The sequence below is a fragment of the Schistocerca serialis genome, chromosome 5 (genome assembly GCF_023864345.2).
Source record: "Schistocerca serialis cubense isolate TAMUIC-IGC-003099 chromosome 5, iqSchSeri2.2, whole genome shotgun sequence".
Taxonomy (NCBI): Eukaryota; Metazoa; Arthropoda; class Insecta; order Orthoptera; family Acrididae; genus Schistocerca; species Schistocerca serialis.
Window position 1 is genome coordinate 245,028,100 of NC_064642.1, and position 18,232 is coordinate 245,046,331.

The following is an 18,232-nucleotide window of genomic DNA, read 5'->3' on the forward strand; positions in this document are numbered from 1 at the left end:
CCTGTGTACTTGTATTTGTGCGGAATAAACTATTTCAAAAAGGTCGGACATCATCACTGAAAGACAAGTACTGGCCAGGACAGTCTCCTCATGTCATTAACCCTTCTGCACTTTTGTGGGGGAAGCTGCAATCAGAAATGACTGACGGGGTAAGGTGGTAGGCATTCAGCTCATATTGGGCATCTGTCACGGTACCACTCACGCCATTGTGACAGTGCATCTAAAGATCAGGAAAATCTGTGCACAGTGGGTTCCTCACAGCTTGACATAGGAGCAGCAGTTAAACAGAATACTGACATCACTACAGCATCTAGAACAATATCACACTGAAGAATATCATTTCCTATCCTGTACTGCCATGTGAGATAAAATGTGGTGTCATCATTTTGAGCTGGAGAGTCAACATCAGAGCCAAAAATGGAAGCATGGAAGCATATGCATTTACACCCCCCCCCCCCCCCCCCCCCTGAAAAAATGCCTGTCAGCCCTGGGAAAGTCACGATGACCTTTTTCTTTAACTTCAAGGGGCCACTGCTCATTGACTTTCTAGAACATGGCACCACAATTAATACCAGAGTGGTGTGTGGATTATTTGTAAAAACTGAAGCACAATATCAAGTCCAAACACACACGAATGTAGACGGATGGCTTCAACTTGATGCATGGTAATGCCTGCCCACATGCTGCCAAGGTTGTTTCTACTATGCTGTAGAAGTTTCACACAGAAAACCCTACATATCCTCCAAACAGTCCCAATCTATCCCCATGCAATTAACATATATTTGCAGCCCTAAAAAAGAGACATTTGTGGCCATCGATTTACTTCATAAGAAGAGGTGCATATCTGGGTACAATCAGATTCCATAAGCAACTGCAAACATTTTTCCGTAAATGCACTGACCATCTTGTTTTACAGTGGGGTAAATGTAGCAACAGTTATAGCAGTTACTTTTGAAATAATAAACAGTTAACTTACTTTTTTTCCATCTGTCTCATTTTCATTTGACTGCCTCATATATAATCTCTTTTGGTTAGGTTTAGGTTTTAGGAAACACAAATTCTGTTATAATCTTCTGTCAGCACTCAGCACGAGAAGAAGTCTAAGCTGAGAGCTGTGACAACATGCAGTGGAGTTAATATTTCATCTCTTCCTGCTATTCAATGATAACCATCAGAGAGATTAGTGCCCAGCTCGTCTTACCAGATATCAACAAGTGAATGAGTGTGTGGCAAATTTCTAATATTATTAACATTTTAATTATAACAGGGACTCAACAAACACAGAGTATGTCAATTCCATTAGCTATCTCTTTCTTTCTTTAGATTTTTTAATTTTTAATTTGAATGAAAAATCCATAAACCTCAATTCAGTTACATCATGACTTTTTAAGCACCCTGATATAGATATAAGTAACTAGATCACATGAAGCAGACTACTGTACTGCTTTCATTAGAACAGTGCAGGAGATACAAAAGGAGATAGAAGGCAAAGGTTCTGGTGGTGCACCACCCAGTCCTAATTTACTCGAAAACCTTGAGCGAATTTGCCATGCTTGATGTCTCCACCTGAGTAGTCTTTCACACCGAACAACGTTATGCCCTCAGTTTCCTAAAGACTAAAAAGTGTTTTGGAACTGACTGCTTGGCACTATTACCTTCTTTTATGATTTTCGTTGTACATCTCTAATCTTTTCAACGTATCAAATTTGAGTTATAAACACTGAATCTGTTATTTTGTGGCCGAGATGTGAGTGCTTCACTGTAGTGTGGTACAGTGATGTCTGCCATGGATAGGTGTTTGAGCTACATGTCATAACTGCATTCACTGAAAGTTGTGTTATTCACAGTAGTGGGATTCGTTGGGGTATCCACCACTTGAGTGATTACTGGGTGTGCTTCACCATACTATACAGGTGATACACAACTGCTAGTAAATCTTACCATCAAAATCATTCTGGAAGCTTGCAGTTATTTCGGTGTTAAAAATTGAGGACAAACTGTACACATAAATAATAATGACAACGTTATTTTTGCTACAGGTTTCAGTTTTATACATATCCACAATGTAGGTCTTGAGATATTATATAACACATCACCCACTCTTACAACATTTAGTGTTTAGCCACAGTACAGCCCCTGAATATAAAATATAAAAATATATAAAAACATGTTTGCCGTACAAGGTGCATTAGCATTTTATTTTTCTATTTTCAATTTGTCACAATAAATTAGAAGGCATAAAAAAAATTTCCGGGCTGTAACATCAGTATAGGTGCCTTTTTCTACAACTAAAACTGATTTTTGTGTTCTGTTGACCGTGAATACAATAAATCTGTAACCAAGTTATAATTCCGAAAAGACATGATGCATATGTGTTAGAAATTGCATCTTGCAACACTGACTTCTAAATTATTCTTACTTACAAACACATAAAAATGGGTTTATAAATAAAATAAGAAAAATATAAAATGACTTGTCTTACACCTAGAAAGAACAAAATTATCTAACACATCAAGGGAAGGGAACAAAAGGAAAGGTGGACTGAAAGATTTGGGGGGGGGGGGGGGGAAGGGGGGGGGGGGGGGGCAGGGCTGCGTGACGAGGCAGAGAGCAGAACAATATTTAGCGAGAGGGGGAAAAAGTATCTGTCTAAGATACTAATGTGAAATTGTACCATGGATCGGAAACAAGTATTAAAGAGTGCTCATGAAGTGCACCCCATCACTATGGCCCATGTTTTTTCTTCTGACATTTTATAATTTCTGTTGATATTGCAAAGCACATTAATACAGTTTTACACACTAACAAATAAGAAAAGTGTTGTATAACATTTAGTTTATATAAATTTAAAACTAGCAGTTCCAGTAAATAAATAACTGCTACACAGTAGCAAGTGTTGAAACGTGATTTTAAGGCATCAATTCCATGAGTAAAGAAATATGTCATTTAATGATAGTATAATACAAAAAAAAGAAAAAATAACAACCTTTATATTTGTCAGAACATTTATCAGGTGGAAATTCTTATTTTTCCAATACATCATACTGCAGAATACAGTGGCCAAAATGTCTTGACAAGATTAAGAAAAAAGGCAAAACTACATATGAAATTATGTTTCACTGGCATTTAAAACTGTCAAGTGAATTAATTTTTTTTTTTTTTTTTTTTATTTGAAATAGTGTATCAATATATAACTAAATCTTTGCCTGTTGAAAGGGATCACAATATATGATGCTTTTGGACTGCATATCAAAATGAACTGTAGAAGAAATACGAATGAAGTTAAAGACAGGCGTTTCCTTATGCACACTGACACAGTTGACATTATGATGACTATAATTCTAGTAAATGTTCCAACATGCCTCCTTGCGTAACTGACATTAGTTCAATTTCACACTGGACACTGCACACTGCACAATACCAGCCTGAAAAGTCTATAATTCTGACATAAACCATTTAATGCACCATTGTAATCTAATTAATTGCATAATATATCCACTGTATGAAGATAAGATGCAAAAATACATCAGATTCTGTATTGCAATCCTCATAAAAATTAAGGTAAATCTCTTAGTTTTATGTGAATAATTGAAATTAACAGCAGACTGGAAAGTTTTCTTTTTAAAGTGAGGCTCTAAATACTTTTAGTTGAGAAAAATTGGAAACACACACACACACACACACACACACACACACACACACACACACAAAATGTTCACCAATTTCCAGTGTGAGTACCATGAGCTCAAAACCAGTATGACGCTGATTCTGTGTATTCCTTGTATGGATACAACCAATATTCACTGGGAAGCATGCTAGTATTATGAAGACTGTGTGGGAAGGAGTTTGCCTAAGGTCTGTATGACATGTTGCACAAAATAACAGGAATAATGCTACGAAACAATAACAACAATAATAATAGTAAAAATACTATTACAATAAACAACAGAGCAGTTAAAATGAAATTTGATGAAGTCTGTAACTTAAGATGGCATAAGCAGGTAATACTGTACTACAGATCTAGTGCTCTGAAATGCACAACCAATAAAGCTAATCTTCTCTTTTTTTTACAGGCTTGTTGCATGAAGAAATTACATAATCAAACAACATACTCACACTGAAATTTTAATTATCTGTTTGAATCAATTAACCCAATCTGGAACCTATATTACTGCTTTTATCTTTTCTTCTGAAAACTAAGCTGCAATAAATCATTTAGTTTTCCCCAACACACTCACAGTATCAAATATTTCTGAAACCTTCTAAAATAATTTGAAAGGCTGTGATAGCAGAAAGACCACAAAATTAAAGATTTGAAAAATATACTGGTTATTCAAGCTAATATCTAAACTTTTCAGTTAATAAAACCAACCAAATGTGGTTGGTGACATAAAAGTGTTACTGAAATATGTTCTGAAATTGGACAAAGTTTAGTTAGTAGTGTGCTGAACTACAGTGTACTTGTACAAACACAGACAAACTTTAATCAAACACAAAAAAACAGGGGAAAGGAGGGGTGGTAAATGGCCTTGTTATTTCATTCTATCATATGTAAGAAATCAGACTGATAAGAGGAACTCTTTATTTTCCCCACCTGCCAACACACAATTTCATAAAATGTGATGAGCAACATTTGCTAGCCAAATATATACATTTTAAATACAGTATCAAAATCCTGAAACATTATGAAACAGACGGATAAAATATTTATATCAGTGATAACTGAATAGTCACACAATGCATGTCTTTTGCACTGCATTTACAGAAACTGATATTCATGTACCTTTTTTCCTCTTTCAGTTTAGTTCTGGCAGACTGCCTGTGAGAGACTGATGCAGTTACATTGTTTATTTACATTAATGAATCAAGATTAGGTCTCTTCATTCAATTTTTCCATTTAGAATTCAATGTATGCCTTGGAGTTCCAAAGCCGTTAATATATTTTTATCTTGCTTTATGCTTTTAAGTCATACAGCTGCATTTCTCTCTGCATTTTTCAGAAGCAAACTTGATACTGTTTTTGTCAATACAATCTAAGCAAATTTATTAGCTGAGTATTTCTGAAGCAACTTCTCAATGTTATGAAAAATACTGGATGTGCTAAAGACAGGTAATTGGTCTTAAAGACTACAAACCTAAAAATCAATCCATACTTGGGAGATCTCTTCTCCATCATCCACATAACTTACATGTTATTCTTGATTTATTCGTGGCATAAAAGTACAATTCCTGCTTTGCTACTGCCCGTACACCAGCTAAACAACTCAACACTACAACTTAATTCACAGAAAACAATTTCATGGAAATTTGTTGAAGATACCAGAGCGAGAGTTGCTCCTCACCGTGCCAACAGAGAGTGTAGTCAATCAAACCGGTATATTTTATGAGGCATCTGTGATTTGTCTGTTTATTCAGCACCAAGCTCCATGGAGTAGGGGTATTAAAATGCCTGTATTCTACCCTTAATAAAAAGTTTAAAATGTGCGTTAGTCTAAAACATTTTTGAGCAACTTGCTTTCATGACTTATTCTTTGGTAGAAATGTATAATGTTGATATACATGGTTAAATACTTTTAAATAAAGTGGGGACATACAGTTTCATTAACATGTGCATCTAAATTACTACAATACAAAATACACTTTATGTAAACCATACATGTTTCAGTGGAAACTGAGATGAACAAAATAATACTGTCATATCTTTCCAATTTTGATCACCTCTAAGTTCAGAAAATCTGTAGACTTATTTAATTAGGTATACCACATTGTTTGTTAACTACCTGCACTGTAGTGATCTTTATTAATCCTTAACAATTTTCCGAATGTATAAATGAAAACAGTGCCTTTTTAAAGAAGCATAAGAAATGCCTAGCCAGACAAATAATATACAAATAACGGTTTATTTGTGGGCAACAGAGCCCATAAAACAAGAAATTATTTAAAGATTAACAAACATTGACTTTTACAAAACATCGGTAATCATCAAAAACTAAAATCATAACATGGACGTGTATAGCATACTTTAAAAATCTCAGCTAATAAGGAGAAATAAGAAAGGAAAATAGTTTAGCATGATGCTAATGCAGTCATTTTTCATTTTGCACATTTTTCCTTCCTTTTCTTAATTTAACAGAAAGAGATGGATCAGTTCCCCAAATTAAAAAATTTCTCTCTTAATGTGCTGCCCTAAGCTGTATCCTGATTCCACTTCAATGAAAATATATTTATGTTTGAATTATAGTGTATCAATTCCAGAATTTTCAAGCACTTACTGGCAATGATTCATTCTTTTATCCATAACTCAGAAGTAACAGAATCTCTCAACACCATTACAAAAGAAACACAAAAATTGAAGTCAGCCAGTTGATGTTTCAAGTACCAATATCTTAACAAAAATACAGTGTTGGATGAAGTCTGAAAATCTGAGACTAGCACATGTTTGATAGACAACTATTCCTTTACACAACAAAGCAAACAGGGAGTATAATATATTAAACACTTAACACTTTATGCCATGATAAAGATATATCATATGTCTTCCAAACTAGTTATGTGCAAGGGCCACTAAAATACAAGTCACAGAAAATTCACAGCCAGTGATGCTACTGAAGCAATTCCAAATGCCTACAGAGGCCCAAGCGAGCTGGAGGGGTGGGGCAGTAGGGTTCCACCAAATTTAAGACAGACATTTAAATAGTATGTGCAATAAAGTTCTAAAATATTCTAACACACACAACTCTCTCTCTCTCTCTCTCTCTCGCACGCACGCGCGCGCGCGCGCGCACACGAATCATATATTATCTAAGTAGAGTATAATTACTAAATAAAAAATACACAGATAAATATTTAAATAATTGAACACGTTTTACAATCAATCTGGTTTCACTACTTAAATACCTTTTAAGCTTTTAAAACTTTATTCACTGAAGGTGTAGCAATAGCAACAGAAAGTGCTTTGTGTAATTTTTACTGCATAAAATGTTAAACTTATTTAACGAGATTCACTTATACAGAGAAAGCCATTGTATTATTTATCACATTGCTTTAAACTGAAAGACAGCTTTTAATACTCTTCATTTATCTGAATGTTCACTTTTGCAGACTGCCAAGTGACCACATGAAAACAATTCAGCTTCCACTGCAAATACTATAGAAAATTATAGGAGATCAATTTCAATGGTTCTCTCTCTCTCTCTCTCTCTCTCTCTCTCTCTCTCTCTCTCACACACACACACACACACACACACACACACACACACACACACACACACACACACACTAAAGAATAATTAAAAATTCTTAAAAATGTGCATATCTTTACATAATGACACACAAAAATATAGTATGTACACTCAGTCACACAAACAGCCAGATTCTTCAAACTAAGCAAGCATAGTGTGATGCAATGCAGTACTATTCCTCTGACTGTCCAGATGCAAACATCGACAATCCTCCATCGTAGCACCAGTGAGGGCGAAAAGCAGCAAGTGAGGTGCTGCTAGTCTGGAAGGGAGGAAAACACTGTTAAAAATAGAAAAAACTGTATAAGTTAATGATAAAAACCAATAGTTTTTACTGGTAAAGCTGAATGATTTTTCATTCTTTCTAGTCAATAAAATGGTACACTTATGCAGTAAACAAGTTACCTAAAGTGAAACAAGTAACTGTAAGACAGAGGGGTCATTCAAATAAACGAGTGTCACAGTTGCAGTCAAAAACAGTCAGTATCAGAGAAATAATGAACTACGTACTATCCAAGCTTCGGTGTTATGGAGAAAGATGATGAGTTTTCCAGACATGTTATGACTTGTCTTCATTTTTATAATATTAGAACTCTTAACAGAATGACTAAATATCTAAAGGCTGGAGTTGTTATTTGCAAGTGTAGACTTCAGCAGCTCTAGCTGCTTTCAATTAAATTCTCCTTGAAATGTGACGTCGTTCTGTGGTGTTGGAAAACATGCCACTTTGTTTCGGCTGGCGGCCTCCAAAATTGTGGCAGTGCATTTAATTTCTCCTGTACCAATCACCACAAGTTCAGTGTAATATTATTTCATTTAGAATTCTTACCCCTCTATTCCTTTTCTCATATCACTTTCTAATAGTTTAATGAAGCAGAGTGAAAGTTCACATGCCAAACTATGACAGCCCAGTTCTTAATTATGTGCCCATACAGTAAAACATTCAGTACACTGCCTTTCGTTGTTCATGTAACGGCTTCTCACCCACTCATGCTTTTCCAGTGTGGTATTATCTTTAATTTACTTTCTCAACAGATGGCTTTATTTGTTGAGTGGAAACTGACATCTACTCAAGCTCCCTGAAGAGTAGACCTGACGATAAAGGCAATTTTATCAATACTTTGTAGGCTGTGAGCAGTTACACACAGTGTTATTGATCCCAGGGTACATGTTCTGACAGGACAATCTGGTTTCTACTTACCAGGTTAAAGCTGATCTCAATGCTTCAAATTATGGATTTCAATTCAGCCTGTTCTCTGCTGTCTTCTCATTTATATTTACATCATATAGGACTAACATGTAATCTAAAACTTATGACTCATTATGTGGCTGGTGACTAGCAATATCAGAATCGTTTGCAACAACAGTAAACCTCCGGGTCATATATGACGCATATGGCCCCAGAAACCTTTTAAGACCTCAAACACCTATGATGTATATATGCAGACTGGAGCAAGAAATGAATATCTGTCCAATGCCAAGATTCAAACTCAGGTCTCCTGGTCACTAGGAAGATGTGCTAAGCACCATGCCACCTTGGCATGATGTATTGAGGAGGGAGATGTGCTAGGGTAGTCTGCGCAGTTGTGCATAATCACTGTGGTACAGTGGCTTACTGGTTCGCGCATCCGCCTAGCGAGCAGGGGACCTGGGTTTGAATTCAAGCATTGGTACAAATTTTCATTCATCACATCAATCTGCTTATGTAAGTCCTAAATAATATCATAGATATCACAATAATGACTTTTTTTGTTTGTTATGGTTTTAGGGCGCAAAACTGCTACAGTCATTAGTGTCCGGTCTGTGACTTAGGAAATGGTAAAAAAAAAAACTGGAAACCAGCAGCAATGGGAGCGAAACTCAAAAAAAGTGTGTAAACTAAAAACAGAAAGAAAGCTTAAAAAACCACTACAGAAGGGGGGTTGTTTGTCCCCAAAAAGAGCTTCAAATGACTGACATCATCTCACTGACACTAATAAACTCAAGAATGCGATCGGCTGATCGTGGGTCATCTGCTAAAAGGGAAGATATATCAGGCGACAGCTGTAGACGGGCTCGTAACAGAGTAAAACAGGGGCACTCCAGTAAAAGGTGTCTCACCGTCTACAGTTGAGAGCAGTGGAGACAAAGCGGGGGAGGATTGCCACTTAAAAGATGTCGATGGCTAAAAAGACAGTGCCCTATCCGGAGTCCAGTTAAAATTACCTCCTCCCGACAACGATGAGCTCGGGAGGAAGAGGTCCAAGCACAGGGAAGGGCTTTCACATCCCACAATATATTATTGGGAAGTGTTGACCAATGTGCATGCCATAAAAGAGTAACACGACGACATGAAACACACTGTAGATCGGCTGAAGGGAACCATGCGAACAGCAGGCTGAAGAAGAGACTGCAACCTTGGCCCCTACATAGGCTGCCTCGTTTCCACGGATACCAACATGTCCTGGGATCCAGAGGAAAACCACAGAGACACCCCCCCCCCCCCCCCCCCCCCTGCCCCGGTGGACCAGAGGGTGGACAGGGTAGAGAGCTTGGAGACTGAGGAGAGAGCTGAGCGAATCTGAGCATATAATATACTCTATCCACTGATGGCGACAGATGTATTGGACAGCCTGGAGAAGAGCGTCAAGCTCCGCAGGAAAAACCGAACACTGATCGGGAAGCCGAAGTCGATTACGGGTGTCGCCAACAATATAGGCACTCCCAACACCAAATGATGTTTTTGAGCCATCAGTGCAAATAAATGTGGCATCCTCCATTTGTGCGCATAGAGCAGCAAATGCCTGATGATAAACAACAGAAGGGATACCATCCTTGGGAAACTGACAAAGGTCACGGAGCAGGCAGGTCTGGGGCCGGAGCCAAGGCAGTGCTGTACCCCAAGTTGTCAAGAAAGTTTTAAGAAAGTGGAAGGGAAGAGAACGTAGCAGTTGACAGAAGCGGATTCCTGTGGTAGTAGAGAGGAAGGGCGGCCTGCATACCCTAAATCCAAGTTGTAGTAGTAGTTGTTGTTGTTGTTGTTGTTGTAGTCTTCAGTCCTGAGACTGGTTTGATGCAGCTCTCCATGCTACTCTATCCTGTGCAAGCTTCTTCATCTCCCAGTGCCTACTGCAACCTACATCCTACTGAATCTGCTTAATGTATTCATCTCTTGGTCTCCCTCTACGATTTTTACCCTCCACGGTGCCCTCCAATGCTAAATTTGTGATCCCTTGATGCCTCAGAACATGTCCTACCAACCGGTCCCTTCTTCTTGTCAAGTTGTGCCACAAACTCCTCTTCTCCCCAATCCTATTCAATACCTCCTCATTAGTTATGTGATCTACCCATCTAATCTTCAGCATTCTTCTGTAGCACCACATTTCGAAAGCTTCTATTCTCTTCTTGTCCAAACTATTTATCGTCCATGTTTCACTTCCATACATGGCTACACTCCATACAAATACTTTCAGAAATGACTTCCTGACACTTAAATCTATACTCGATGTTAACAAATTTCTCTTCTTCAGAAACGCTTTCCTTGCCATTGCCAGTCTACATTTTATATCCTCTCTACTTCGACCATCATCAGTTATCTTGCTCCCCAAATAGCAAAACCCATGTACTACTTTAAGTGTCTCATTTCCTAATCTAATTCCCTCAGCATCACCCGATTTAATTCGACTACATTCCATTATCCTCGTTTTGCGTTTGTTGATGTTCATCTTATATCCTCCTTTCAAGACACTGTCCATTCCGTTCAACTGCTCTTCCAAGTCCTTTCCTGTCTCTGACAGAATTACAATGTCATCAGCGAACCTCAAAGTTTTTATTTCTTCTCCATGGATTTTAATACCTACTCCGAATTTTTCTTTTTGTTTCCTTTACTGTTTGCTCAATATACAGATTGAATAACATCGGGGATAGGCTACAACCCTGTCCCACTCCCTTCCCAATCACTGCTACCTTTCATGCCCCTCGACTTTTATAGCTGCCATCTGGTTTCTGTACAAATTGTACATAGCCTTTCGCTCCCTGTATTTTACCCCTGCCACCTTTAGAATTTGAAAGAGAGTTTTCCAGTCAACATTGTCAAAAGCTTTCTCTAAGTCTACAAATGCTAGAAACGTAGGTTTGCCTTTCCTTAATCTTTCTTCTAAGATAAGCCGTAGGGTCAGTATTGCCTCACGTGTTCCAATATTTCTACGGAATCCAAACTGATCTTCCCCAAGGTTGGCTTCTACTAGTTTTTCCATTCGTCTGTAAAGAATTCGCATTAGTATTTTGCAGCTGTGGCTTATTAAACTGATTGTTCGGTAATTTTCACATCTGTCAACACCTGCTTTCTTTGGGATTGGAATTATTATATTGTTCTTGAAGTCTGAGGGTATTTCGCCTGTCTCATACATCTTGCTCACCAGACGGTAGAGTTTTGTCAGGACTGGTTCTCCCAAGGCCGTCAGTAGTTCTAATGGAATGTTGTCTACTCCCGGGGCCTTGTTTCGACTTAGGTCTTTCAGTACTCTGTCAAACTCTTCACGCAGTATTGTATCTCTCATTTCAACTTCATCTACATTCTCTTCCATTTCCATAATATTGTCCTCAAGTACGTCACCCTTGTATAGACCCTCTATATACTCCTTCCACCTTTCTGCTTTCCCTACTTTGCTTAGAACTGGGTTTCCATCTGAGCTCTTGATATTCATACAAGTGGTTCTCTTCTCCAAGGAGCGTCGAAAAAAATGTCATGGGCCGGATTAGCAGGTGTGGAAGATAAATGGCTAGCATAACGACTCAGAAGGACAGCTCGCTGATTGGACAGCGGAGGTTCAGCAGTCTCAGCATAAATGCTTTCCATAGGCCTGGTGTAAAAAGCTCCAGACGGTAAACATAATCCACGGTGGTGGACAGAGTCGAGACGCCGAAGGATAGACGGCTGAGCAGAGGAGTAAACTATGCTTCCATAGTCCAATTTCGAGCGCACTAAGGCGTGATAGAGGCAGAGAAGGACCCCCCCCCCCCCCCCACACACACACACAATTAACACAGCACAATTTTTAATTCTCTATACACATTTCTCAGCAGAGTGTTGTACTCACGTTTTGGGGCCTGTTCGGGTGAAATCAGGACATTATTCTGTAGGGCCACTTTCAGCCTCCAGTGTCCTGATGAAGAACCGGGCAAGGAGGGTGTCCTGGGGTAGGTGGGGTGGGGTGGGGTGGGGGTGGGGGTGGGGGTGGGGGGAAGAGACACTGTCTATCTTCCTTCCTTCTTCAGGTTCAACACACTGATTCTATTTTTTTTTTCACTTTCTTGCTTCTCAACTTGAGAACCAAGTCTGAATTCCTTCTTGCCATATTCCTATGTCTCCATCATTGAGACCCTTCCTAGTTGCCATGCCAACAGAGATATTCATTGCGGAGAGATTTTGAAGTTTACCTCAGTGACCTGGACAAGGAACAGTGCGCACGGGGGCGCGCGCCCACCAATAATTAAAATAAAAGCACACATAAAGAATATGCTTCCGCAATTTGCCGACAGGTGGTGACAACGGTAAGTAGTGGTCAAAAGAAACAGATCACAGATGTCAGGCAGTTAGCTTGGACCTCGGTCAACATAACTTCATTCAAACATTAGTCTACTTGTGTCTGCAACATGAAGTTGTTCTTGATTGAAGATGTCAGTTTACAAGCCTAACTCTCGTCATTTGCAGGTGGTGTTACTGTTTTGTTTCAATATGAAGAAAACAGCGGCTGAGTCTCATTGAATGCTCTCAAGTACATATGGTAAGGACGCTATTAGTGAAAGAACGTATCATGAGTTGTTTCAACGCTTCAAGAATGGTGATTTTGAAGTCGTGGACCGGCATAGTGATGGAAGAGAGAATGTTTTCAAAGATGCAGAATTGGAGACATTGTTGAGTGAAGACTCAAGAAGAATTGGCACGATTAGTGGCCATTTCAAAACGTCTCAAGGCTATGGGCATGATTCAGGAAGAAGGAACTTGGGTCCCGTGTGAGCTGAAACCAAGAGACGTTGCACGACATTTGTGTGTTTGTGAACAGTTGCTTCATAAGCAAAAACAGAAGGGATTTCTTCATCACATTGTTACTGGAGACGAAAAATGGGTTCATTACAAAAATCCTATACGCAAAAAATCATGGGGACATCCCAGCCATGCTTCCACGTCAGTGGTCAAACAGAATATTCATCGCTCCAAGATCATGTTCTGCATTTGGTGGGACCAGCTTGGCGTCATGAACAGTGAGCTGTTACAATCAAGTGAAACAATCACAGGTGCTCGTTATCGAACGCAGTTAATGCATTTGAGCAGAGCATTAAAAGACAAATGGTCACAATACAGCAAGAGGCACGATAAAGTGATTTTGCAGCATGACAACGCTCGACCCCAAGTTGCAAATGAGGTCACAATGTACTTGGAAACATTAAAATGGGAAGTCCTACCCCACCCGCCGCACTCTCCAGACATTGCTCCCTCTGACTATCACCTGTTTAGATCAATGGCGCATGGCCTGGCTGACCAACACCTCCGATCTCATGAAGAAGTCACAAATTGGATCGATTCATGGATCCTTTCAAAAGACGAACAATTTTTTCGACACGGGCTCATAAACTGCCCAAAAGATGGGAGAAAGTAGTGGCAAGCGATGGAAAATACTTTGAATGACACATGTGTAGCCAATTTGTTTCATTAAAGCCTTAAATGTTGGGGAAAAAATGGCGGAAGCAAAGTTGTACACCTTGTAATAAATAAATAAAGAATATTTTTAATCAACTAACCAATAATAATATATTAAACCACTACTAAGGTATTGCATCTAAAGTACCTTTGCACGTGGTCCATGTACATCATGACCATCAGTCAGCCTTCCATAATTTTTCATCACTGTTATTAGGACCTGCTTTACAGTCGTGCCTGAACAGATGTCCCATCACAATTTTTCAGTATGACAAATAGTGAAGTATGCTTCAGCTATGAATTTGTGGAATTCCCACGCATACATTTTGTCTTTTAATTTGATCATGTTCTGGGAGTACAGAAGCACTTTCTTGGCACAGTTCAAATGTAGTTGCAAATCATTTCTTTGACGCACTCAATGTGCAGTTTCTAATACTCCGCCCATTTAAAATGAAGTTCTTTACTGGTGTATAGATGCAGAAGTACTGAGTCCAATGTGTAGCAATAGGACCACAATACGATGTGCAGGTATCTGTTTTCAACAGCAGCTCAGGTTGAGGTGGAGGAAGGTGGCAGGATGGTGAACAGCACTAATCAATAAGGTTCTCTTACGGACACTGGGCCAACAGGTCATTCAGTGGTCCAACCCAAACAGCTTCTTTGGGTTGGTAATGTTTTGTCTATTAAAAAGCATTTACAATTTTTTTTAATTGTAAAATTAAAACAGTAATGCTAAAAACCTGTCCATTTTGAAGTTTTCCTGATAATTTGAGAATTTTGTCATTTCTTTCAAGCTATATACTGTGGTATGTGTTGAAACGGCCCACTGAACAAGTGAAAACTAAAAAAAAAAATTAAGATCTACAAAAATGCAACAGAAGGAAATTATAGAGAACAAATTGTCAAAACTTTTCAGTTTTTTATAAGCTACTGATTACCTTCACACAACATACTAAACACTCATAAATTCAGACCTTTCCTTATGTACTCCCCTTTCGTAAGCACCTGTCGACCGGACTGGCAGGTTTCGTTGCAGGCACATGATGTGGTAAGGAATGTATATAAGTGGAGCAGAGACTAATGAGGAATCAGGAGCAGAGATGAATGAGGAATCATTTTAGTAATGATATGGACCACAAATCAGAAAATCCACTGGCACACTGTGATGGCCTAGTGTCTTGGGAATGAGATCTGTGAAACAAAAAAAGCTGGTCATCTGTTCATGAGCTACTGTTCATAAGCATCTATGGAAAGTGGCTGAAGGATAGTGAAACCATGAGTTACTGACAATGTGTTGAACATTCACCCATCATCGTAGAACAAGGCTGGGCACTTGCCCACTTTGTACAGCAGGAAACATGATGCCTGGTTGGGTCAAGCAAGTTTCATGTTACACACGATCAATGGTCATGACCAGATACATCGTCATCCATGTGAACAGCTGCTCGAAACATTCACTGTGCCAAGAACCCAAGATAGTGGAGACAATATTATGCTATGAAGGATATATACTTGAGCTTCTATGGGACCTGAAGTAGTAACTGAACACACCAAGACAGCTGTGGACACTGTGAACCACCTGAATCCCTTTACACTTCATGTTCCCACCAATGATGACAGCACCTTCCAGCTGGATAATGGTCCACGCCACGCCACTGGAAGCCTGCTCCAGCAGCTTGAGGAGCACGATAGTGAACATGCTGATGTCTTGGCTGCATAACTTATCTGATCTGAACCCAATGGAACACATTTACTTTTGGGCACCAGCTCAGCACCAACAAACCATTGGCCTGTAGTTTACAGGAATTGCATGATCTCTGTGTAGACATTCAGTGCAACATACCTCTGGAAACCTACCAACAATTTGTTAAATCCATGTCAGACTGAATACTGCATTTTGCAGATCAACATGCTATTAAGCAGTTGGTAATAATGTTTTCACTCGTAAGTGTGTATTTCATTGGTTGTCATATTCATCGGTGCTATAAATGTAACCATATACTGCCATTACTTGAAACTGCACTTACTTTAAATCTCCTATTTCACAGACAAAGCTTCTTTCCAGTGACGTATCAGATGGCTACCGACATCCCTTAGTTCTGGCCACTGCTTCAGTACGAACACCACTCCACCAACTAAAATAATTGTTGTCAGGATGCGTAAACTGAAAGAACAGAGAAAAGAAATATCAACCCCATTTGTCTTGTTCTGGAGCACAAAAAAATACTTTGTATGGAAGTAACAAGAACACCGATTTTGTCATCAATGTTGTGTATATCAGCAACAGGGCTTTTTAAAATAAACTACCAGAAAATAGCTTTTAACACAATATAATCAATACATGAATTGTTTCTGTCACAGATCATCATCATTCAAATAACAAGCACCCTTTTATCATACCAATAGGTGGTTTCTTCAAAAATTTCTGGAACATGCATAATTTCACACCAATGGTGTGCTGGAGCGAAATGCGTTTGGCATCCCAGCACACACCTGTGTTTAATGTGTAACTGCCAGAAGTTTCATTGTTTTATGTCTTTTAGTTAATGGTCAGTACTGTATTGAGTAAAGCATTGTGTCACACAGTTTGCAAATTTCGAGGTGGCAGATTTAGAAGTGTAACATGTCTGCATTAAATTTTGAATGAAACTCAAAGAAAACCCTGACAGAGACCACCAAATGATGCAGGAAGCCTACAGTAAAGAGTGCTGAAGCCGTACTCAGTGTTATGAATAGTTCACACGGTTTAAAAATGGTGGGACTGAAGTTAAAGAAGACCCTTGTTCAGGACGTCCTTCGACATCTACAGAGGATGCCCATGTCAGGAAAGTCAACAAAATTGTGCATGTCAATTGAAGACTGACTGTCCAAGAGATTGCAGACGAATTTGGACATCTCAGGTGGATCATGTCATGAAATCATGACACAGCACCTAGAAATACATAGTGTTGCAACCAAGTTCGTAGCGACAGAGACAAACTATTAATCAATGGTACTATTGGAACATATTGCAACATCTGCAAGAAAAATTGAGAAGGAAATGGCCTGAAATGTGGCGAGACAATTCATTGCTCTTGCATCACGATAACACACCTGCACATTCATCCCCGTTGGTGCAAGACTATTGCACAAAAACTGAAATCACTGTGCTGTCTCAATCATCGTACCCTCCAGACATGGTTGTAGCGGACTTTTTTTACTTCAAAAATTGAAAACACCATTGAAAGGATGAAGACTTGCAACAACAGAAAAAATAAAAGAAAATTCACAAACGGCACTTTGCATCACCCAGCAAGAGGCATATGAAGACTGCTTCCGGACATCGAAACAGCGATGGGAGCACTGTATCAACTGGGGAGAATTGTTAATAATAATTCAAAAGATGTATTATGGATGTGCTGACACTTGCCAAATCTTAAGCACAGGACATATCACAAAGAAAACTAACAACTTACTTTTAACTAAAATAAACAGTGTTGGAGTTTGGTAAAACATCAGTACTTCAATAATGTGTGTAATAACACTGAGCAGCAATACATTATTTGCAGCGGTGATAATTGTGGTGTCTACGAGTCCTAAAAGACCTGGTCATTAGGTGAATGGAATGGATCACATGTTTGAAAGAGGTTATAAGATGAACATCAGTAAAAATTAAACATTTGTAATGAATATGGTAGAATTGAATCAAGCAACATTTAGATATGAAAAGCATTGACGATTTTTGTTATTTGGGTAGCAAAATAATTGATGATACAATGTGAAGAGCATATGTAGTGCACATTGTCAACAACAAGAAAGGAGCTTATGTAAAAGAGATATGTAAGTGCCTGGAAGTCTTTTCTGAAGGCATTTGTCTTTGAGTCACTTTTTAAGGTAGTGAAACAGAGCTGATAACCAGTTCAAGCAAAAAGAGAACAGAAACATTTTGAAATGTATCACTAAGGAAGAATGTTTAAGACTACACCAGACAACTAATGAAGAGGTACAGAATCAAATAGGAAAGAAATTTATGGCACATCTTCACTACATGAAGGGATTAGTTGATAAGACACTTCCAGAAGCCTCAAGTAAATCAAATTTGGTAAAAGTAAGTGTGTGGGTAAAAATTGTATATAGGGAGATGAAGGCTTCACTAAAGTAAGCATTCTCGAATAGATGTAAGTTGTAGTAGATATGAAGACAGGAAGAAGCTAGTATTTGCGGGCAAAGGTGGGTAGGCTTCCTGTTGGGCAACCCTCCTGCACCACGTCAGTGTCTCATTCTGTCATATCCCTGCCTGTAGGCACTTTTCTTAGTCTACAGCCCAGTTCCC

General features: G+C 38.8%; 1 protein-coding gene across 3 annotated transcripts in view; it reads right to left on the reverse strand.

Moving 5' to 3' along the window:
* Positions 1–3,664: 3,664 nt before the first annotated feature.
* Positions 3,665–18,232, reverse strand: part of LOC126482296 (transmembrane and coiled-coil domains protein 2) — a 183,931-nt gene continuing 169,363 nt past the window's right edge. For all 3 annotated transcript variants that reach the window (XM_050106307.1, XM_050106306.1, XM_050106305.1), the window contains 2 exons: positions 15,948–16,084; positions 3,665–7,503 (listed from right to left, as the gene is read on the reverse strand). In XM_050106307.1, the coding sequence (XP_049962264.1) occupies positions 15,958–16,084 (127 nt within the window). In that variant the 3' untranslated portion in view covers positions 3,665–7,503; positions 15,948–15,957. The remainder of the gene's footprint in view (positions 7,504–15,947; positions 16,085–18,232) is intronic.